The sequence below is a fragment of the Siphateles boraxobius genome, unplaced genomic scaffold (assembly GCF_051911475.1).
Source record: "Siphateles boraxobius isolate OS27281-9 unplaced genomic scaffold, OSU_SipBor_1 48, whole genome shotgun sequence".
In the NCBI taxonomy this organism is placed as follows: domain Eukaryota; kingdom Metazoa; phylum Chordata; class Actinopteri; order Cypriniformes; family Leuciscidae; genus Siphateles; species Siphateles boraxobius.
The window spans coordinates 2385001-2405000 of NW_027509119.1; the positions used below are offsets into that span (position 1 = coordinate 2385001).

General features: G+C 36.7%; 1 protein-coding gene across 3 annotated transcripts in view; it reads left to right on the forward strand.

Moving 5' to 3' along the window:
• Positions 1–20000, forward strand: part of acsf3 (acyl-CoA synthetase family member 3) — a 71811-nt gene that overhangs the window by 13226 nt on the left and 38585 nt on the right. For all 3 annotated transcript variants that reach the window (XM_077201541.1, XM_077201543.1, XM_077201542.1), the window contains 4 exons: positions 5552–5706; positions 6753–6898; positions 11088–11185; positions 13851–13977. In XM_077201541.1, coding sequence (XP_077057656.1) covers positions 5552–5706; positions 6753–6898; positions 11088–11185; positions 13851–13977 — 526 coding nt within the window. The remainder of the gene's footprint in view (positions 1–5551; positions 5707–6752; positions 6899–11087; positions 11186–13850; positions 13978–20000) is intronic.

Genomic DNA, 20000 nt, shown 5'->3' on the forward strand with positions numbered 1-20000 from the left:
AAGCAGAAAAATCAATATTTGAGCCACCATTACTTTGGCTTTGAGTTGTTTGAGTGATGAGCGCTCATCTCAGATCTGGTGGGAGAACAACATGCGTGTAGATGAATTTATTGTGGTATGAACGCATTAGACAGCCAGTCAGAGACTCTACTATTATTAATGATGGGATGTAAAAGGTTATCCATCATGTGATGTTGTGGGGTGGGTGTTTTCTGCACGTATGTTGCTCATTATTGGATTTCAGAGTGTGTTTGTGTGTGATTAGGCATGTATAGTTATACAGATAAATGCTTTTATAGAAAAACAGTGTTAACCGAGACACAATGAAATCAAAATTTGAGTTTTGTAGCTTTCAGTGTGTTAAACCTACACTATATGCTGGCGTACTTTTAAACATTGGCAACAAAAACCTTTTAGTGGACACATTTTTAAGAGAGTTTTAAATTTAAGAAAATATTGATTTATACTATTAAATGTATTCTCCCCCCCCCCCCCCCCCCCACCCCCCAATACAACTAGCCAACGCTGCAAGGTTCATGGTTTTGCCTGGTTAATGTGTAAACTGAAGACTATTGGCTGTAATAAATGAACAAGTCATTTCACATGTCCATCTCATTTCTCAACAATAAGTACATAAACAAAAACTCAAAAAAATAAGATGTTGAACCAACTTAATTAAATTAAGGAAAACTTTTCCACGAAATTGAATTACATTTTACCAACAAAATCTAATTAGTTTGAAATTGTTTGTTGTAATCTCGCTGTATGAACTTAAATTCATTTAGTCAAGAATACTAAAATAATTGTGTCATCCCTACTAGATAAAGTTTTGTCATGTTAACTAGATGTCCTGCCGGAAATCATCAACATTATAATTTTAGCTAATTTGACTCTATAGTCACTTCCAATGATAGAAGCTACTAGCGTTCAATTGAATTAAAACAATGTTTTACATAGTAATATTAGATATGACCTATGCAGGTCTGTGAGTGAGGTTTAATGCATATGTAGTGTATACTGAGTGCCTGAACACAGTCGTCACTCTTCTGCATGTTGGTAACCACAAAATTCAAAAACATTACAGAAAGTCCTCTAAGTTTCTAACATAACTGAACATTAAATACTATCATTAACAACATCTTTCCATTTACTGAACAACACAAAAAATAACACTTTAATCCCTAAATGTACCCTCCTAATGCAGTCCCTTGCAAAGCATGCTGGGAACTACAGATCCACTGCCCAGTTAGTTGTCAACAAAAAGGATTCATGTAGTTTTCACACAAATTAATTAAGTAAACTTCCGTTTTAAATATATTAGGTTGATTGAACACAATTAAATTAAGTTGTGACAAAATATTAAACAATCGTGTTAGATTTGCTTATTTTAATTAATTAAATTTAACAAGAGGCAAAAAAACATTTTTTTTTTGAGAAAACTGTTGGTCAAACTAATGCATGGTTTTTTTTTATTACAATTTATTTAAACCGTGCAGCAATTAACAGGGAAGTTAGAAAATGTTAAAATAATAGCATTTTACAGTTTCACTGTCTATGCAGTTTGCAATGAGCTTGACTTGACCTTCAGTCCCACAATGCAAAGTACTTGACCTTTTATTTGTAGTGTGATGAATAAATGTCAATGAATGCACGTTATTATAGGCGTTTTACCATCTTTTTCTATTCATTATTTGATCTGCAAAGGTTTTTTTCCTTACGTAAAAGATGAATGCGATCAATTTTCACAAAAAGTTGTGAAATTTGCCACACAAATAGATGATTTTCCAAACCGTTAACCATTTAAAGTTTGGAGTCTCGAACTCAAACCCTTTAGCGCCACCAACAGCTCAGATTTTCACTCATATTTATGTTTTTATCTTTTGAATCTAAGAACAAACTTTTTTCCCTCTGATTTCTTGGCTCATTCCAACATATTTTTTTCCTCCTAGGCTGGAAAAATTTGGCTCAGATCAAACCATGCTGGAAAACAAGTTATTAAAAGCTTTTTGATTGACCAAACCGTACTCTTCTAGCATTTCAACGAATTTATAACGAGTATGCCAAAGTAGACCTGAGGTTATATCTCCGCAACTCTGTACCGTATTGATATTAAACTTGATATATGTCATAGGTAGAGTACATTAACACCTATTTTGCTTATAACTCTACAGTAGTTTTGCCTAAAAAAAGTCATCGTGTGGGGAAAATCCAGCTTTTAATGTTGTTTATATGTCTATGTGGTGTTTTTAATATGCTTTAAGACAAACCATGTGTAAATTCATAAGTCGACAGCATTGCTGAGTATTTTCTCTGTATTTTCACGCTTTGAAATCGCTGGTGTTTCTGACGTCACAAACTACCTTGTAACCAATCAGATCAACGTGTGATCGTCAACGAGTGGATCTCTGAGCGGAGTGAGTGAGTGGAGGCGGGGCTCATTTGCATATTCATAGGCCTGCGCATACTAAATGAGGCAAGGGTGTCGAGTTACATTCAGGATATTTTAAGGCAAGATGATTTAAATATATAATTTCTGTGATCAGAGTTTTAAGGGATAAAATTATTGATTACGGGGGACTTTAAATCTCAAACCGTCTTAGCAATGTTACTGCCTATTGCACTGAAACTTGGAGCCAGATTTACTAAACGAGCAAATTACGACACGCACACATTAATGAACACAGACGCAGCCGGATCATTTCCATAATGACCAACACAATCTCAAGAGCAACTCAAATTAGCATCTGATTTAAGACAAACTTTTCGGGGTGTTAAATAATGGCGCAAATACCAGTAAATTGACTAGCACAAACCTTAGTATATTGCTTAACTCATCTAAATACTCTGTCTCCTCCCATAAATACTGCGCCTGAAAGGGAAACTCCTACAAATGCATATGCAATAATCTCAGACGCAATTTTTCACAGCGCGTCTCTTTAGTAAATCCTTACACTTATTTTTTTAACGCAAGTCTTTGAAATCTGGCCTTACCATGTTAAATCATGCTTGCTTAGCCCATTTTTTGCTTCTTGCTGCTATATTTAATGTTTCATTTGTTTCATGAACGTTGGCTATTTTGCTGTTGTCCAACTAATTAATTGGCTAAAGTCTGCAAAACAGTTTGATAAATCAAAATTAATTTGATAGATTATTGTCAAGAACTTCTCCAGGCAAAGCGTGCCAATATTATATATAAATTTGATGTTTACGCACACACATTGTATACTAAATATATAATACGGACATACATATAAATGCATTCAGTTCTTTGTTGAGGGATAATGTGATGAAAAAGAGAAACCAGAGCAACTTGTGTACCAGAGTGGAGAGGAGGAGGTGTGGTGAAGAGAGATGGGGTTTTGATGATAAAAGAAGTGTCACTCTGTGTGTGTGTGTGTGTGTGTGTGTGTTGGTGGGGGGGTTGATGGAGAGAGTGCGAGACAGCAGGAATGATAAGAGCATGGAGGTACTGAAGCAAGAAATAATGAAATGGAGAGAGAGAGAGAAAGAGAGAGAGAGATGTGTCTCCCAGGGGGGACCGAGCCAAGGAGAATCTGTCGTTCACCTTCAATTAATTCACGCGTTTCTCCAACTGTGTTCTAAAGGTGCAGCCGGGCGTGCGAGACCGTGTGTGTGTGTGTGTGTGTGTGAGATGAAAAAGAACGAATTGTTATATATTGTATCTTTTATGTGTGAATCGTACACATTGATGTTTGATCATTCATCGTACCTCCTTTCATTCCCATGCGCTTGCATGTCATACAAAGAAAGTGTGTGATTGAAAACAGAGAGTTAGTGAGTAAAGTTAGAAGCTGCGTAATTGATTTGTGTGCGAAGTGTTTATACGGGCAGTTATGCATCTGTTTCGTTCTGGGATGAGTGTGTGTGTGTGTGTGTGTGTGGTTGGGACCCGGGTGTGCCGTCCTTCACTATGTTTAACGCAACACATTCATCAAGCGCAGAGAAAGGCAGTAAAAGCCCAGTGTGTCCTGCACCGTCTTCACTCTGACCTCAATAGTAACTCTACAGGGAGTCTCAACTGTTTCTCTTCTGCTGTGAATCACACTGACCTTTACAAATCTATACTCGCTTTTTCCTTTTTTAACAACATTCCTCCAGTCGACAACCTTTCCCCCCCAAGCTTCTAGAGTCACGAAGACAAATAGCACACGATCAGTGGCTTAATCGGTACCTGTAGTGTTTTTCCCCTGTAATTAACAGTAAACGTCTGATTAGTCCAATACTGGAAGGAAGCTGATACTATCAAGGCTGATTTTTATCCAGTTCAAACATTATGCAAGGCGTTTTTTCTACTCTTACCTGTTTTAATGTCTGATTTGTACCTCATGTAAACCAAGGGAGTCTATAATATCTGCAGAAGATATATTTTAGTATTCCCATTCATCTCAGTGGCAGCTGACAACATCCTGCAATCTCTAGAGACAATGTTTTTTTTTTGATAATCGGTTTGACCGACAGTATATTTTTAACGATATTTAAACTTAATCGGTTATAATAATATTCATTAATTTTCAAAAATGTATAGCTTCACAAAAAAATTATTATTATTTTTTTTTTATCATTTAGATTCAAATTTAGCATTAATATAATTGCTACACAATTATCACGGCCAAAAGAATTCACAATAATACTAATATTATACATTTATTTGTAATTATAATTAAACTATCAAATTACATAATGCAAACTTGGTTATGCATATCAGTTATTTAACACTTATTTAGGGATGCACCATATATCGCCACCATATCGGCCGATATATTATCGTTATCGGCTCGATAAGAAAATTTGACCGATATCTTAAAGCCGATAAATAATGTATTATTTCCTTCAGCTGAGACACTTCAGATGCGCACTGTTCAACATGATGGTTTTGAATTGCTTGAAATATGATTGGAATAACTTCAAAAAAAAGGAAAATACTGTTAAATGCAACATGTGCAGCGCAAGTGTGTCATACATAAAATTATCATGAGAACATTATAATTGTGTGCTTGAGACATGGCTTGCTTTTTTTAATCAGGCTCTCAAAAATTATATAAAAATTCGGATTTAGATTTTACCAGCCAATATATCAGTTATCGGCTTTCAGATTTAAAGAATTATCGGTATCGGACAATATTTTCATATCGGTGCATCCCTACACTTATTTATATCTATCTCGGTATCTGATTTAAAAAATAAATAGCAGACACTGTCAGACGAAGCCCAATTTAGTCCATTTGACTCATTTAAGAGCATCCAAAACATAGTAAAATGCTTTTTGCCCCCAGATGGGGGTTATTTACCAGCAGGGCTAACTACCGATGCTAACCAGCCTAATCTTACAATGACAAAGCATACAAATAATTATTGGTTAATGAATTGGCCGATATTTTGATATCAGTTCATGCCTAATAGTACACACTTAAATGATTATTTGATTTATGTTCTGTTATATTTACATTGAACTGTTTAGTTGCACATTTGGTTGACAAAGCTTGAATGCTAATTTTGTTGTTGTTGTTGTTGTTGTTTTGCTGTGTTCCAGGTTTGGGAGCAGTTGATCAGCTCAAAGTCTCCTATGGTGAATGTATTCATGGCAGTTCCCACCATCTACTCAAAACTCATTGAATATTACGACCAACATTTTACTCAACCTCAAGTCCAAGACTTCATCAGGGCTGTGTGCAAAGAGAGAATACGGTACCATCCTCTCTCTCTCTCTCTCTCTCTCTCTCTCTCTCTCTCTCTCTCTCTCTCTCTCTCTCTCTCTCTCTCTCTCACACTCTCACATACACACACACACACACACACACTCTCTCTCTCTCTCTCTCTCTCTCTCTCTCACATACACACACACACACACTCTCTCTCTCTCTCTCTCTCTCTTTCATTTATTTCGTTTATTTACAGGTGAAACTCACAAAATCTGAATATCGTGCATCAGTTCATGTATTTCAGTAATTCAAATTAAACGGTGAAACTAATATATTTAGTATATATAACTATATACATATGCATGATTATACTTTTCAGAGAGCCGACATTTCTGTATTTAAATCCTTTTTTTAAATTGATTTCGTGTAATATTCTAATTTTCTGAGATTTTGAATTTGGGTTTTTCATAAGCTGTAAACCATAATCATCAAAATTATAACTTTTGCACAATATTCTAATTTTTCGACTTTCACCTACTGTAAACATAGCATTTTCCTTCAGGTCAGTCCTATATTCATAATAAGAAATCCGTGTGAATGTCCGCTGCGATATATTGTCCTTTTAAGGAGTTTTCCATACCCTGACATAGTTATTTGTGTCTTGCTTCTCAGTATTCACAACAAGTTTCAGTCCTTTCAATATAAAAGTCTTCTCTACTGACTGACTCACTCATAAAGACAGTCTTTGTCGCCATCTAACGGTGAAATAATGTAACTTCTGCTGCTGTTCACGGTCAGGGATTATTTTTTCCAGCGGAAGGAAGGCTTTTAGTGATTTTACTCGATGAAAGTTGCACTAATACATGTTCTTTGAATTTAATATTTGTATTGTGGGGTAACCGTTTTATAAAAACAATAAGGTACTCAAGGGTAGTGCTGTATCGTGAATAACTCGAGCCTAACAACGCCTTTCAGCCGTGACTTATGCACGATACAGCACAGCCTCTCGTACCTTATTGCTTACATATAAACTGAAGGTGACTTGACATAATTTCCCGCTCGAGACGATGGCGTATTCTCTCTGTGTCTCAGGTTGATGGTGTCTGGTTCTGCTGCTCTTCCTCAGCCCGTTCTGGAGCGCTGGGCCGAGATCACAGGCCATGTTCTGCTTGAGCGCTACGGCATGACGGAGATCGGCATGGCACTATCAAACCCACTTAAAGGACCACGTGTACCCGGTACTGCATCACTTCATAAAGCAAGGTTCCCACGGGTCCTTGAAAGTTCGTGAAAAAAAAAAAAAAAAAAAAATCAAGGCTCTGGAAAGTTTTGAAAATAAACATAGATACAGGTCCTTGAATTTGACCTATGTATTATTGTGTCATAATTTGACCTAATGTGTTATTTCACCAACACTTCGTGGCCTATGCATACTAGCTTGCACACACACCGCGAAACATTGCAAAAATAGCAATATCACATAACGCATAACAAAATAGCAATATTAATGTTAACACATAACAAAATAGCAATAGCACATAACACATATTATAACACATAATATGTATTATGTGTTATAATTTGACCTAATGTATTATTTCGCCAACATTTCGTGGCCTATGCATACTAGCTTGCACACACACCGCGAAACATTGCAAAAATAGGCTGAAACCACTGAAACGATGTAACCTTGCTCTCACTTGAAATGTGTTCCCACATTAAGTCCTTGAATTTGAGGGGATTGGACCTGGAAAGGTCCTTGAATTTGAAGTTAACCAAGGAGTGTGGGAACACTGGTAATACATGTCTGCAACACCTCTAGTACACGCAGAAAAGGAATTCATTACCCTTAATTAATTAAATTGAAGAACATTCTTACAATCAATTTAATGTGTTTCATTCAGAATAAATCATTTTGTTGGGTCAGCACAATTTTGTTGGTTTAGGTTCAATTAATTTACTCTAGTGGGCTTAACTTTATTACATTTGTCAAACTAAATTTTCTTATGCTAGTCCAACTTAATTTTTTAATTAATTTACAGAGGTTTACTCTTGGTAACCTCAAAATTATTACAGAAACTCTTCCAAATGCCCAACATAACTGAGCATTAAACGCTAAATTACTTTCCCTGAAAAACACCCCAGATTTACTCTCCTAATACAGTCCTTTGCAAAGCATGCTGGGAAATACAGATCCAATGCCCAGTTACTGATATCAACTAAAATGGTTAATTTAGTTTTAACACTAATGAATTAAGTAAATGAACACAATAAAATCAAGTTGTGATGAAATGTTCAAAAAGTGGTTTACTTTAGGTCATGATCAAGAGGCAAAATTAATTTTTGAGTGTGATAAATATATTATTTTGTTGTTAACTTAGCTGATTGCTAACGAATAGCTGGTTTTGTAAACCTCTTGGTTCTTTCAGACTATTATCAGTAGTCTATATTGGGTCTATTATCATCTTGGCATTGTTACTTTTGCTTCTAGCCTTAACGTTTTATCTCCGTAACGTTATGTTGTTGTTTTTTCTCAGTCAGTTTATGATGGCAAGTTGTCACAGATCAAACTCCAGTCTGAAGTAGTTTGTTTGTCTTTCTTTTGTCTGTGTTTTGTTGTTTTATCTTCTGAGAAACTCTCCATGGGTGTTTCTGATCAAACCTCTCCTGTCAGCTTCCACGTCTCCTTTTAGCGTCGGTATCAAAGCACTTTTAGTGCTCGTCTCGCAACTTTGCTTTGCTTTGGGTGTGTGAGGATAGTTTTGTTTGGGTGAGTGAAGGTGATAACGTTGCTGTGAGAGGCAGCTTATATGTGGCTTGTAGTTTTATTAGTGAAGAGTTTGACTGGAGTTAAAGCTCAGAGGTGATGATTAAGAGGGGTTTGCCACGGTTAACACTTCCTACTGTTCCCCGTGAGACGCCAGCGAAGTAGGTTGAAGTCAATCAATATCAGTCACAGTTGTTGACTGTGATCACCAGAGAGGATTTATGATGAGTCTTATCTAATGTGAACCAAATAATGGCTGTGCCTTTTGTTGTAACTCAACACTGATGTTGTAAATATCCAAGTCTACTGAAGAAATTGTCTGGATTTTCATTTCAGTCAGTTCCGGAAATAATGCAATTTTTGATTTCAATGATTTCAAGGAGATTTTAGGAACTCATGGACTAGATAATACATTTTAAAGTCCCCCTGTAGTCAATAATATTATCCCTTAATCGTTGATCTAAATAATCTTTGATCACCAAAATGACATATTTAAAAGTTTTTTTCTTTGAAAAAAATTTCTTCACGCCTTAAAATATATGAATGTAACTCTATAACCTCATTTAGCATACACGGTTCTATGAATATGCAACTGAGCCCCGCCTCCACTCACTCAGAGATCCACTCGTTGACGATCACACGTTGATCTGATTGGTTACAAGGTTGTTTGTGACGTCAGAAACAGGAAAAGGAAATAGGAAAATGGGAAACATCTATAGGGCAACATGACATGAAACAAATCCAAATAGACAAAAGTAAACAATTTAACAAATTATAATAAGTTTTTATTGTTAGCGGAGTTATTAGTGGACAATTTAGCGGGAAAACTCAGCTACTACATGCGTTTCTCATACTTGACATGAACAATACCTCAGCACCCTAACAATCAGTAAGGTACAAAAGCTGTCACTACCCTTGCAAAAGGTACATTTGTACCTTATTTAACCCTAAAGGGTGCATATTAGTACCTAAATTGTTACATATTAATATGTGTGTGATGTTGTTCCACAGTGACCACTTCTGTACCATTTCTTTTGAGAGTGTAGCATTGAATTTTACACAGGCAAACACCATTGACATTTTCAAGATAATGCACAAATCTAGTTAGATGATGCACAAATCTAGTTAAACAAGCAGTTTAGAAGGGTAAACCAGAGAAAAATAAATCAAATTGTGCCAATAGTAGTAATAATGCACATACGCTCTTATCTCCTTTTGTGTTGCACTAGGTTCAGCCACTCCCTGTGGATTGTGCACAGTGTGGATTGCTGTGCGAGGGGCTTTGAATAAAACATGAGTGTGTGTGTGCTCTGTTTTAATGAGAGCTTGTGATGGGCAGAGGGACTGGAGGCTTGTTAATGGCTTCTTTAAGCAGTCTGGGTGCTATTGTGTCCTTTTCTCATTTTGTGACAGGAATGCTAGTATAGAGACAACCACATTCCAGTATATACTCACACACGATCATATCCCAGTGGACACTGAACCTGCGATCAGCCTCCGTCTCATTGATATTCACACTGAAACCCCTAATGGTCAGATTACACATGTGTGTGTATTCAGGGGTGAGACGTTCCTTCAGCTCGGTATATCTGTGCTACAGCTTTACAGTGCAGACTGATATTAGTAGTCAGATCGAGCATGTTTTGCAATAGACAAATGTATGTTGGAGATGCTAGAAAATTGAATTTTGAATATGGATAGTTTGCAAGAAGAGTATTATTTTATTAGTACTATTATTTCTCCCAGAATGCAAGATGAAGCCTCTTCAAACAAAGTAAAAATTCAGTAGTTTAATATAATTTGGCCTTTAGCTTTCTCAGGGATTGCTGTATAATTAAAGCTTTCGATGACAGTAAAGAAAAATGGTAGACCAACAGTAATTCAAGCAATATTGCTATTTTATTTTTCCAATTCTAGATTGATTCCGGATACATTGAGAATCATGATTGTTTTGGCTCAAATAGAGATCACAATTCTCCCATGATTCTGAAAAATTAATGTAATGAAATTAAAATTAAACAAAATAACATGTAATTTACTAGAGGTTCTGACAAAATGTTAATTGCTGCAATCTATTTTTAAAAATTTAATTCATTTGTATTACTTTTTTTTTTAATCAAGTTGAGTGAGTGATTCAATGACTCACTCATAAAGACTTCATTTGTTTCTTTACTGGATAAGTCGGTGTTTTTAAATGAATCTCTTGAATGAATGATTCAATGACAAATAAAAAAAAATGTAACAGGCGCTTGCCGGCGCCGCCACCTACTGGTGTAACGCTGTAATTGATAGCGTCAAGTTTACTCTATTTAGATCGCTACCGTGGACATCAGTGTTTATATCCGAACTATAAACTTCTGTGATCATTTAAATGATTGTAATACAGAAGTAATGATATTGTGTGATTGAAAGTACTGTTTGTGAAGCTGTTTCATATCTATACATGACAACTGCTCTCTCTGGCTCAGAACACAGATCTGAATGTTCGCTGTGATCGTTCTTGTCAAAGGTTTAATACATAGAGCCGAATCACTGTCATAAACTCACATGGGTGTTTGAATCGAGATTGCAATCTTTTAATGATTTATCGTGCAGCTGTAACCAATAGTCTGACCAAAAACTGCCATCGATGTGTTGACTGAAATGTGTGTGTTTTCCAGGTGCTGTTGGAGTTCCTCTGCCAGGAGTGGAAGTGCGTATCATGATGACAAACACCGCCAGCACTGTGATCGCGGAGGGCAACAGAAAGGGAACCCAGGTACCTAAAAACATTTTTAAAGTTTCTGAACTAGAAGGAAGAGATGATCTGTTCACGAGCAGCTTTAAAGCAGAACTAAGTAACTTTTTTACCTTAACCGAACAGCTTTGGAGTCATTGTAATGTTTATATTACTGATTTCGTGTTGAATGTTGGACGTCTCGCACCCCTCTGGTGCCTGTGAGCCGCAAAACCACCCTTGCAACTTTGGGCGGCGGGCCGCCGGCCTCAGTGTTAGGAAGTATCGTGTGATATCAGGTCTCGCGAGGTAACGAATTGCTTTACGGCACTGCACGCGTACACGCCCCCATCCAGGATACGGCTAGCTATAAGAACAACTATCGTCCCATGGCAAAGCCGGCATATAAGAAGCAGAAAGCTAGAAAAGCATTGTCGGAGGAACAGAGAAAGAGGAAATGGCAGACTGACCGAGCGAGGAGTCAGACACGAGTAAACATCGGACCTGCGTTTTCAGAATGGCGAAAAAACGAAGAAAGCGCGGTCGGAAGAGCCTAGAAAAAGGTAACGAGAATCTGACAGCGCGAGGAACCGTACAAGAGTCCCACTCGCTCAGTCTTTCACTGTTAAAGTTGATTCCTGCGATTATCATGAGAACAGTTGTCAATATCTCACATAATTATCAGGACATAAATAAGCCTACACGTTGTAAATAGTGGAAATGAGCGCAATTTGCAAACTATTATGATAAATTGCAATAATCATGTGTAACAACATCATAACGGACATTGTTACGAAATCAGGGCTCTCAAGTGTCACGCATTGAGCGTGACAGTCACTCATTTCGGTCTTTTGTCACGCTCTCCCGCCACACATTGTATTTCTCACGCTGAAAAACTATTTATAATATATTTAATATGCCAAAACTCTGGCCGCGCCGCTCTCACTGTGGAACCGGCAGAAATCAAGCGCGTCTCCGCTGGTGTTGTTCGTCGAGCTACACAATAGCCAATCAGAAAATAGCACTATTGTATCTGGGTAAGATTTAAAGCAACAACCAATGACAAAAATGTATCTGTCGGCTGGATGTCACTCTTGCCTGTCTTCAAAACTTGAGAGCCCTGCGAAATAATGCGACGTACATGATACACTTTATTGGTGTCATCTGGCATTTAGGCTCAGGTAAGCCTAACGCGGTAGGCTACTTTATTATTATAAAGTGCAAAGACCGTGAGTGCAGATACGCTCTGCGTGAGGGTGTACAGTAACGTTAAATACAAGTACTCTCCACACGACTTGACAAAAACAGAAATCCTGCATAGTGCCGCTTTAACTGAGGCTCTATAGCAATCTGTCACGACACATTAAAGAGCCACAAAATGGTATTTATTGTTAACATTTCTGTAAAAAATGGCTTGTCAGTCATTGCAACAGTAACTAAAGGGGCGGGTTTTTGCGAGTAATTCCGTTAAACTGTAAACAAACAGCAATTGCCAATATAAACTTGTTTAAGATTTGCCCTATGAATACAATAATAATACAATTATTTGCAAGCAAACTTACAATGAAGTGACACAATTCTCCTCATTCTTCAACATTTGAACATCTTAAGGAAATAAAAAAATATATTAAAAGTATTCAAAAATTATATGGTACTACATTATATTTACGCAGTAGTTATAATCCATTTATTCGCGTTTTGAGCATAGACCTGAATATTTTTATTTCCGAGTTAAACTGTCGTAAATCTTGAATGCTGGAGAGCACAGTCTTAAGTTTGATCTCTTTTTAAAGACAACACATGGCAGATTATTGCTGTTTAGTAAAAAAAAAAGTTTACAAAAAAGTGAACTTAAAAAAATTACAGAATTGTACGTTTAGTGTTATGAAAAATGCACCCAAAAAAACTATTATGAAATCTATATTTTCAAAAACACATTTTACTTTAAAACTGCAAGAACATCAAAGCCATAAATCTAAACAAGTTGTGTTCCAAATTTGAACTTGATATCTCAAAAAAATTAGCTTTTGTTTGGCCACGGTACAAAACGTGGTAACACTTTACGATTAGGTTCGTTTATTAAACAATAGTTAATGTGATAATGTATAATGTGCTAACTTTAACTAAGAATGAGCAATACATTTGTTTCTGTTTTTGTTCATCTTTGTTAACGTTAGTTAATAATAATAATAATAATAAAGCTGTTCATCGTCTGTTCATGTTCAGTGCATTAACTAATGTTAACGAGATTTTAATAAAGTATTAGTAAATGTTGAGATTAACATTAACAAAGATTAACAAATGCTGTATAAGTGCAGTTCATCATTAGTTAATGTTAAGTAGTGTAGTTAACTAACGAACCTTATTGTAAAGTGTTACCCAAAAAGTTTCAACTTGTTGAAATTCAACTTAATTTTTGACAACAAAGACTATTTTTCAGGACCATTTAACCTTTTCGAATCATGCCCCTCATATTGTTGTATGTTCATATAGCAAGTGCCAAAACCTTTAACAAGTCTCTTACCATTCCGATTAAGTCTAAACAAACGTAAAAAAGTTTCGGTCAAAAATGACCGCAGTGCACCAGAGGCTTAAATTGATCAGAATAAAGGATCAAATTTATATTTAAGTACTCAATAATTAGTGAAGTAGACCTATTGACTTTGAGTCCTTCGAGTTTCTGTACCCGTGTGTGTTTTATTGGCAGGTAAAGGCTGGTTTGGAGGGGAAGGAGGGCGAGCTGTTGGTTCGAGGTTCTTCTGTCTTTCAGAAGTACTGGAATAAACCTCAGGAGACGGCAGACGCTTTCACTGACGACGGATGGTTCAAAACCGGTACTGTCCTACACTCGCTTAATGCTTGTTATGCTAATGCATGTACAGAATATGTGGAGCTCGATGAAGGTTTGAATGTCTGTATTGTCTGAGTGAAGCACTAGACAAATCAGAGGAGATGAGAAGAAGACATCATAATCATGGTCCAGTTTGATGCCATAAAAGCAGGACCTTTTTTGATTTATCCATTTATTGATTCAGCTTCATGTCATTCTAAACTCCTATGACTTTTCCTCACTTGAACAGAAGATGAGATTCTTGGCAAAATCATCATGCTGTACTTGTGCATTAACATGTATAACTCATGTGTCATATTCATAATGTTCTGAAGCTGGAAAACAACTTTCCTTTGGCACCTGTGCACATTTAAGCTTTAATATCAGCATTAATGTCAAACCTGGTTCAGCGTGGTGCCAAGTTTGAATGTGAAGTATGTTTTAAGAGATGTGGCACAGGTTATTAGTTAACTAAACGAAAACCAAAGCCTTTAAAAACGTTTGTTGCTTGAGATGACAATGGCAAATGATGACAATATTGTGTATTGTTTGTAGTCATGTTGGCTTCATATGGCTTTGAAGAAAACAAAACCTTGCATGCTCTATTCAAAAAAAAGTTTCAGTTTAAACACGTCCTGAGACGTTTTGCTCAGTCTAGCTACAATAACAACAACCCAACACACGTTGTACATCGGAGATCTATGCTGTAGTGAAGATATTTGTGGAAAAAATATTGTTTTTTGCGCACACAAGGCATTCACATTGCTTCATAACCATTGCGTAAACCAGTCACATGCATTACAAGTACTTTTACGATGCCTTTAAGACCCTTCATTAAAAATATCTCTAAGTCTTATGGACTTTGGTTTACATATCTAAACATATCCTTTACATCATCTCTCCCTGAAAAAGCTGCCAACAAACAAAAATTGGTAAAATGATACTATAAGAACTGATTCTGCTAAGTTAGTGTTGGTGCTGATGCTACTAAGAAACTACACTACATACTACCAAAGTCCCTTTAAGGCATGTCACTCGGCGGCCATCTTTAAAGCGCCTATATCAATCATGCAAGTTCATCTCTTTGAATCATGCTCTTTGAATGGAGAAAAAACAAATTCTCCAAAGCTGATTCATCAAGGTTACTATTAAATTTCATATATGACAACAATTGTCTCTTACATTTCGTCTTTAAATGCTCAAATCATGACAAAAAAACTGAAAACGTTTTACTTGATGGTTACACCGCATGACATTAACTTTTTTAAAACAATCACGCTGAAAAAGTACACGATGGCCAAGGACGCCCATTCGCATATAAACCAACAATTAAGGCGAGACACTACAGGTGAATAGGGTAAAAATTTTAACTTACAGATATCACCATGAAACTTTACCAGTTGGTTACTTGCATGAATAGGAGAAAAAAATGTATTGCAAGTTTTCTGTAATTTTATGTTTAAATATGCCAATCAGGTTATATCTAATTACATATGCGCTAATTTGCATATATTTTGAAGTGACGAATCTGACCATTGGAAAAAAAACAAGGTTCAAAATAATTTTTGCATTTTGTTGATATATTCAATGAAAAGACATTACCAGAGGGGATTATGAATATCTGCTTTTCTTACCCTGTAAATAAAAAAATATTGCCAATAGCCTTAAAAATGTATTTCCGCCCTATTTTTAGGCATAAAATGTCATATAAATCAGGCCAAGAATGATATATCAACAAATCCCTCTGGACAAACCTTCACAATATAGTTATGATTATGAATAGGACTGTAAAGTTTGGTGTACGTAGGAGCTACAGAAGTGGAAAATCGTCACTCGGAGTGTGAGAAAAAAACTCATTTTGAGAAAACGGCCTTTAAAGATTTTTATGGCAAAATTCCACTAATTTCTATTGAAAGCCATGAATTACAGACAAAATATGCTCTAGGTCCAAGTAAAATCCACGTATCACATTGTTTAACATCCAAAACTCATCATTGCTTCATCCATCACTGATCATAACATCCAAAACAACACTTCAACACATCAAAACCACACTTCAACAGTCCATCACACAGGTGGAATGACAAAAACTAAATATAGACGCCACAGCAACATCACGTTACGCTTCTGAAGATGACTGCAGAGTCAGCAGTCGAAACTGTCAAGGAATGACAACAAACTTTAAGCCTGTCGTGTAGGAAAGAATCACTTACAAATACAAATAATCGGCTAAAGGAACTTGTTTGCATTAACACATCAACATGTCCTTTAACTGAAGACCATTACATCACAAACTTCAAACTGACAGAACACAACCATTACACCTAGTTCCCCCAAGTTCATTTACAGTCTACATATCCAAAACGGCTGTTTTCGGCTTCTCCGAGAGAATTTTACACTCATATCTTTCGACATTTTGAACTACAGAGGAAATGTCAGACAGAGCGCGTCATGTGACGATTCTGAACGAATCACGTTGTCAGAAATTGGCATCAGCCAAAGAGATTGTGCATTTCGAGTTAAATGGCCCATTTTACTTTCATGATTGGTTGCTGATGAACAGGAAATGACCATATTTGGATCCGACGGCATTGTACAGGAGAGAGAGAGCTTTCTAACGGTGTGTGTGATGACGGGGTGCAGACAGCGCTCGCGGAGCAGCGGGAGGATTTAAAACGGCAACTTTTGATGAATTTAGGCGAAATCTACACACGCAAACAGACAAAGTGTAGTAAAATAAAGACCTAAATGTGTATTTTGGACTTTTTTTCAGCACAAGTCTGAAAGAAGACGTTATTGAAGACAAATAGCCCAAAATCTCAAAATTGACCAGTGAAAAAAAAAAACGATGTTTTTGCCTGCCGTGTCTCGCCTTAAAAAAACAGCACAGACAGATATGTAACAAATAAACCAATCAAATTTATATTCATTTGTATTGCAATTTTTGTTTTTTGCATAAGCGCCACCTACTATTAGAAAGTGAATCTGCATGCATTTTCATTCAGCCCGTCTGCCGTTTAAATCGACCCGTATTTTTCACAAAGCATCACACAGTGTTGTTAATCGGTGGATCAAGAAGTAAATGTGCTTTCTGAAGATCTAAACACCTGACTAATCATGATCAGCTGATGAACCGAACTCCTGCTCATGCTTAATAACAAACGTCCTTCTCATTCCCTTTTCTCCTGCAACCTGCAAAAATGGCTTGTTCTTGCTGAGTTTCTGTATGTTACAGTCCATCGGCTCACCCTCACACTTCATCATCACACTCTCAGAGAGAGAGAGAGACGGGCGGATCAATGTGGCCCGTGTCTGCCCGTGTGTGTCTCTAATAGTGTAAGTGTGTGTGTGTGCAGGCTGTGACTGGCACCTCTATAGATCATCTGTCAGCGCTCACTTTCTGCCAATCCTCACGCTCCCTTCTTCACATTGATTTTTATGCGTGCTTTTATGTTCCTCTCTCTCCTGTTTCTCTCCTCTTCCAGATCTCTCTCGTTCTTTTGTTGTTGCTGCGAATCTCGGACTGTTGGAGACTCCATCAGCAGTACACACACACACACACACGCTCAGACTCACACACACTCACACACACACGCTCACACACACATATATGCACACACACACACGCACGCTCACAAAAACACACACATATATGCACACTCACACACACACTCACACAAACACACACACACATATATGCACACTCGCACACACACGCTCACACACACGCTTACACACGCTAACACACGTACGTGCACACACACACACACATTCACAAACACACTCACACAAGCACACACGCATATGCACACTCGCACACACACACTCACACACACACACATTCACAAACACACACTCACACAAACACACACATATATGCATGCACGCTCACACACTAACACTCACGCACTCACACAAACACACACATATATGCACACACACACGCTCACGCATGCACACGCTCGCACCCATTCACAAACACACACACTCACACAAACACACACACATATATGCAAACTCGCACACACACACACACACTCACACACTAACACCCACATGCTCACACAAATTCACAAACACACACTCACACAAACACACACATATATGCATGCACGCTCACACACTAACACTCACGCACTCACACAAACACACACATATATGCACACACACACGCTCACGCATGCACACGCTCGCACCCATTCACAAACACACACACTCACACAAACACACACACATATATGCACACTCGCACACACAAACACACACGCTCACACACTAACACGCACACACTAACAAACGCACGCACACGCTCACACACATTCACAAACACACACACGCACACAAACACACACATATATGCACACACACACACACACTCACATGCACACTAACACGCTCACACACAAACACACACATATGCACACTCGCACACACTCACATATGCATATGCACACACACGCACACACTCACACACAGACACACTAACACACACTCTCTCTCACACATGCATTAACACACACACACACACACCCTCATTAGCTCTGGTTGAAGGTCATTAGGATTTGGTAATAAATATGTGGGATCATTATCTTCATCTGGCCTCGGCTTCGCTTCGCTCGTCCTGCGAGTGAAATATTAACTCAATATCGGCGATTCATCTTTTCCTCCACACACTCGCTCTAGTCGTGTGTAGCCGTGCGCTTCACTATCAGCTTAAAGTCCAGACGCAGATTACTCAACGCAGTCAGAGGGTGCCTGACCAACACAAAATACCATTTTAATAAAATAAATCAATATTTTAATAAAAAAACATATTTTCAGTGTCATTCGTTTGAAAACTTAAATTGAAAGTATTTGTTATTTGGTATACTTGATCTTCAGTGACACAATGAGCGAATGAGCCAATCTGCATGTGTATAAACCAACTATTAAAACAGCACAGACACATATTCAATATATATATATATGTATATTTAACAAGTAAACAGAACAAATTACAACTATTTTGTATTGCACAAAAATAATTTCTGGCAGTTGTTGAAGGTGCTTCAAAAAATCCCTCAAAAATTCTACAAAACTGTACTAGTTTACTAATTAGTAAGAATAATAATTTAGTAAGTATAATAATTAGTATTATTAATAATTAGTCTATAATAAAGTAACAAATTAACTAGTTGTTAATGACTAATTTTAACGTGCATTAGAAATGTTTGTCTCTTCTGTATGTGCGATGCATGAAATCACAGTGAAAGTGTTACGAGCCTCGACTCATTCATGTTGCCAGAAAATATTATTTATTAATAGTATTTCATTGCTAGAAAATATCAAACAAGCCCATAATAAACCGAAATAAATCCAAAAAACAAGAACAAAATATGGAGACCTGCATAAGCTGGTTTTATGCAAATTTATTGCAGATGTTTTACATGGCGATAGTACACACTGCCTGAATGGTAATATTCAAAAAAGCATAACTTTAAGTCACACGAGTCTGTGTAACATACAGTTCAACCTTGTTCTATCAATAATTTCAGAATTCCTCTTTATCAGAAATACACTACCAGTCAAAAGTTTTGGATCGGTTAGATTCTTAATGTTTTTAAAAGAAGTCTCTCCTGCTCACTGAAGCTGCATTTATTTGAATAAAAATGCAAAAAAAAAAAAAAAAATTGTGAAATATTCTTATAATTTATAATAACTGTTTTCTATGTGAATATATAGTAAAGTGTAATTTATTCCTGTGATCAAAGCTGAATTTTCAGCATCATTACTCCAGTCTTCAGTGTCACATGATCCTTCAGAAATCATTCTTAATTATGATTTGCTGCTCAAAAAAAAAAAATTCATTATTATTATCAATGTTGAAAACAGTTTTGTACAATTTTTATTTCAGGATTCTTTTGATGAATAGAAAGTTCAAAAGAACAGCGTTTTTTTTGAAAATATAATCTTTTGTAACATCATAAATGTCTTTACTGTCGCTTGATAAATAAAATTATTGATTTATTTTATTTCTTTCCCCCCAAA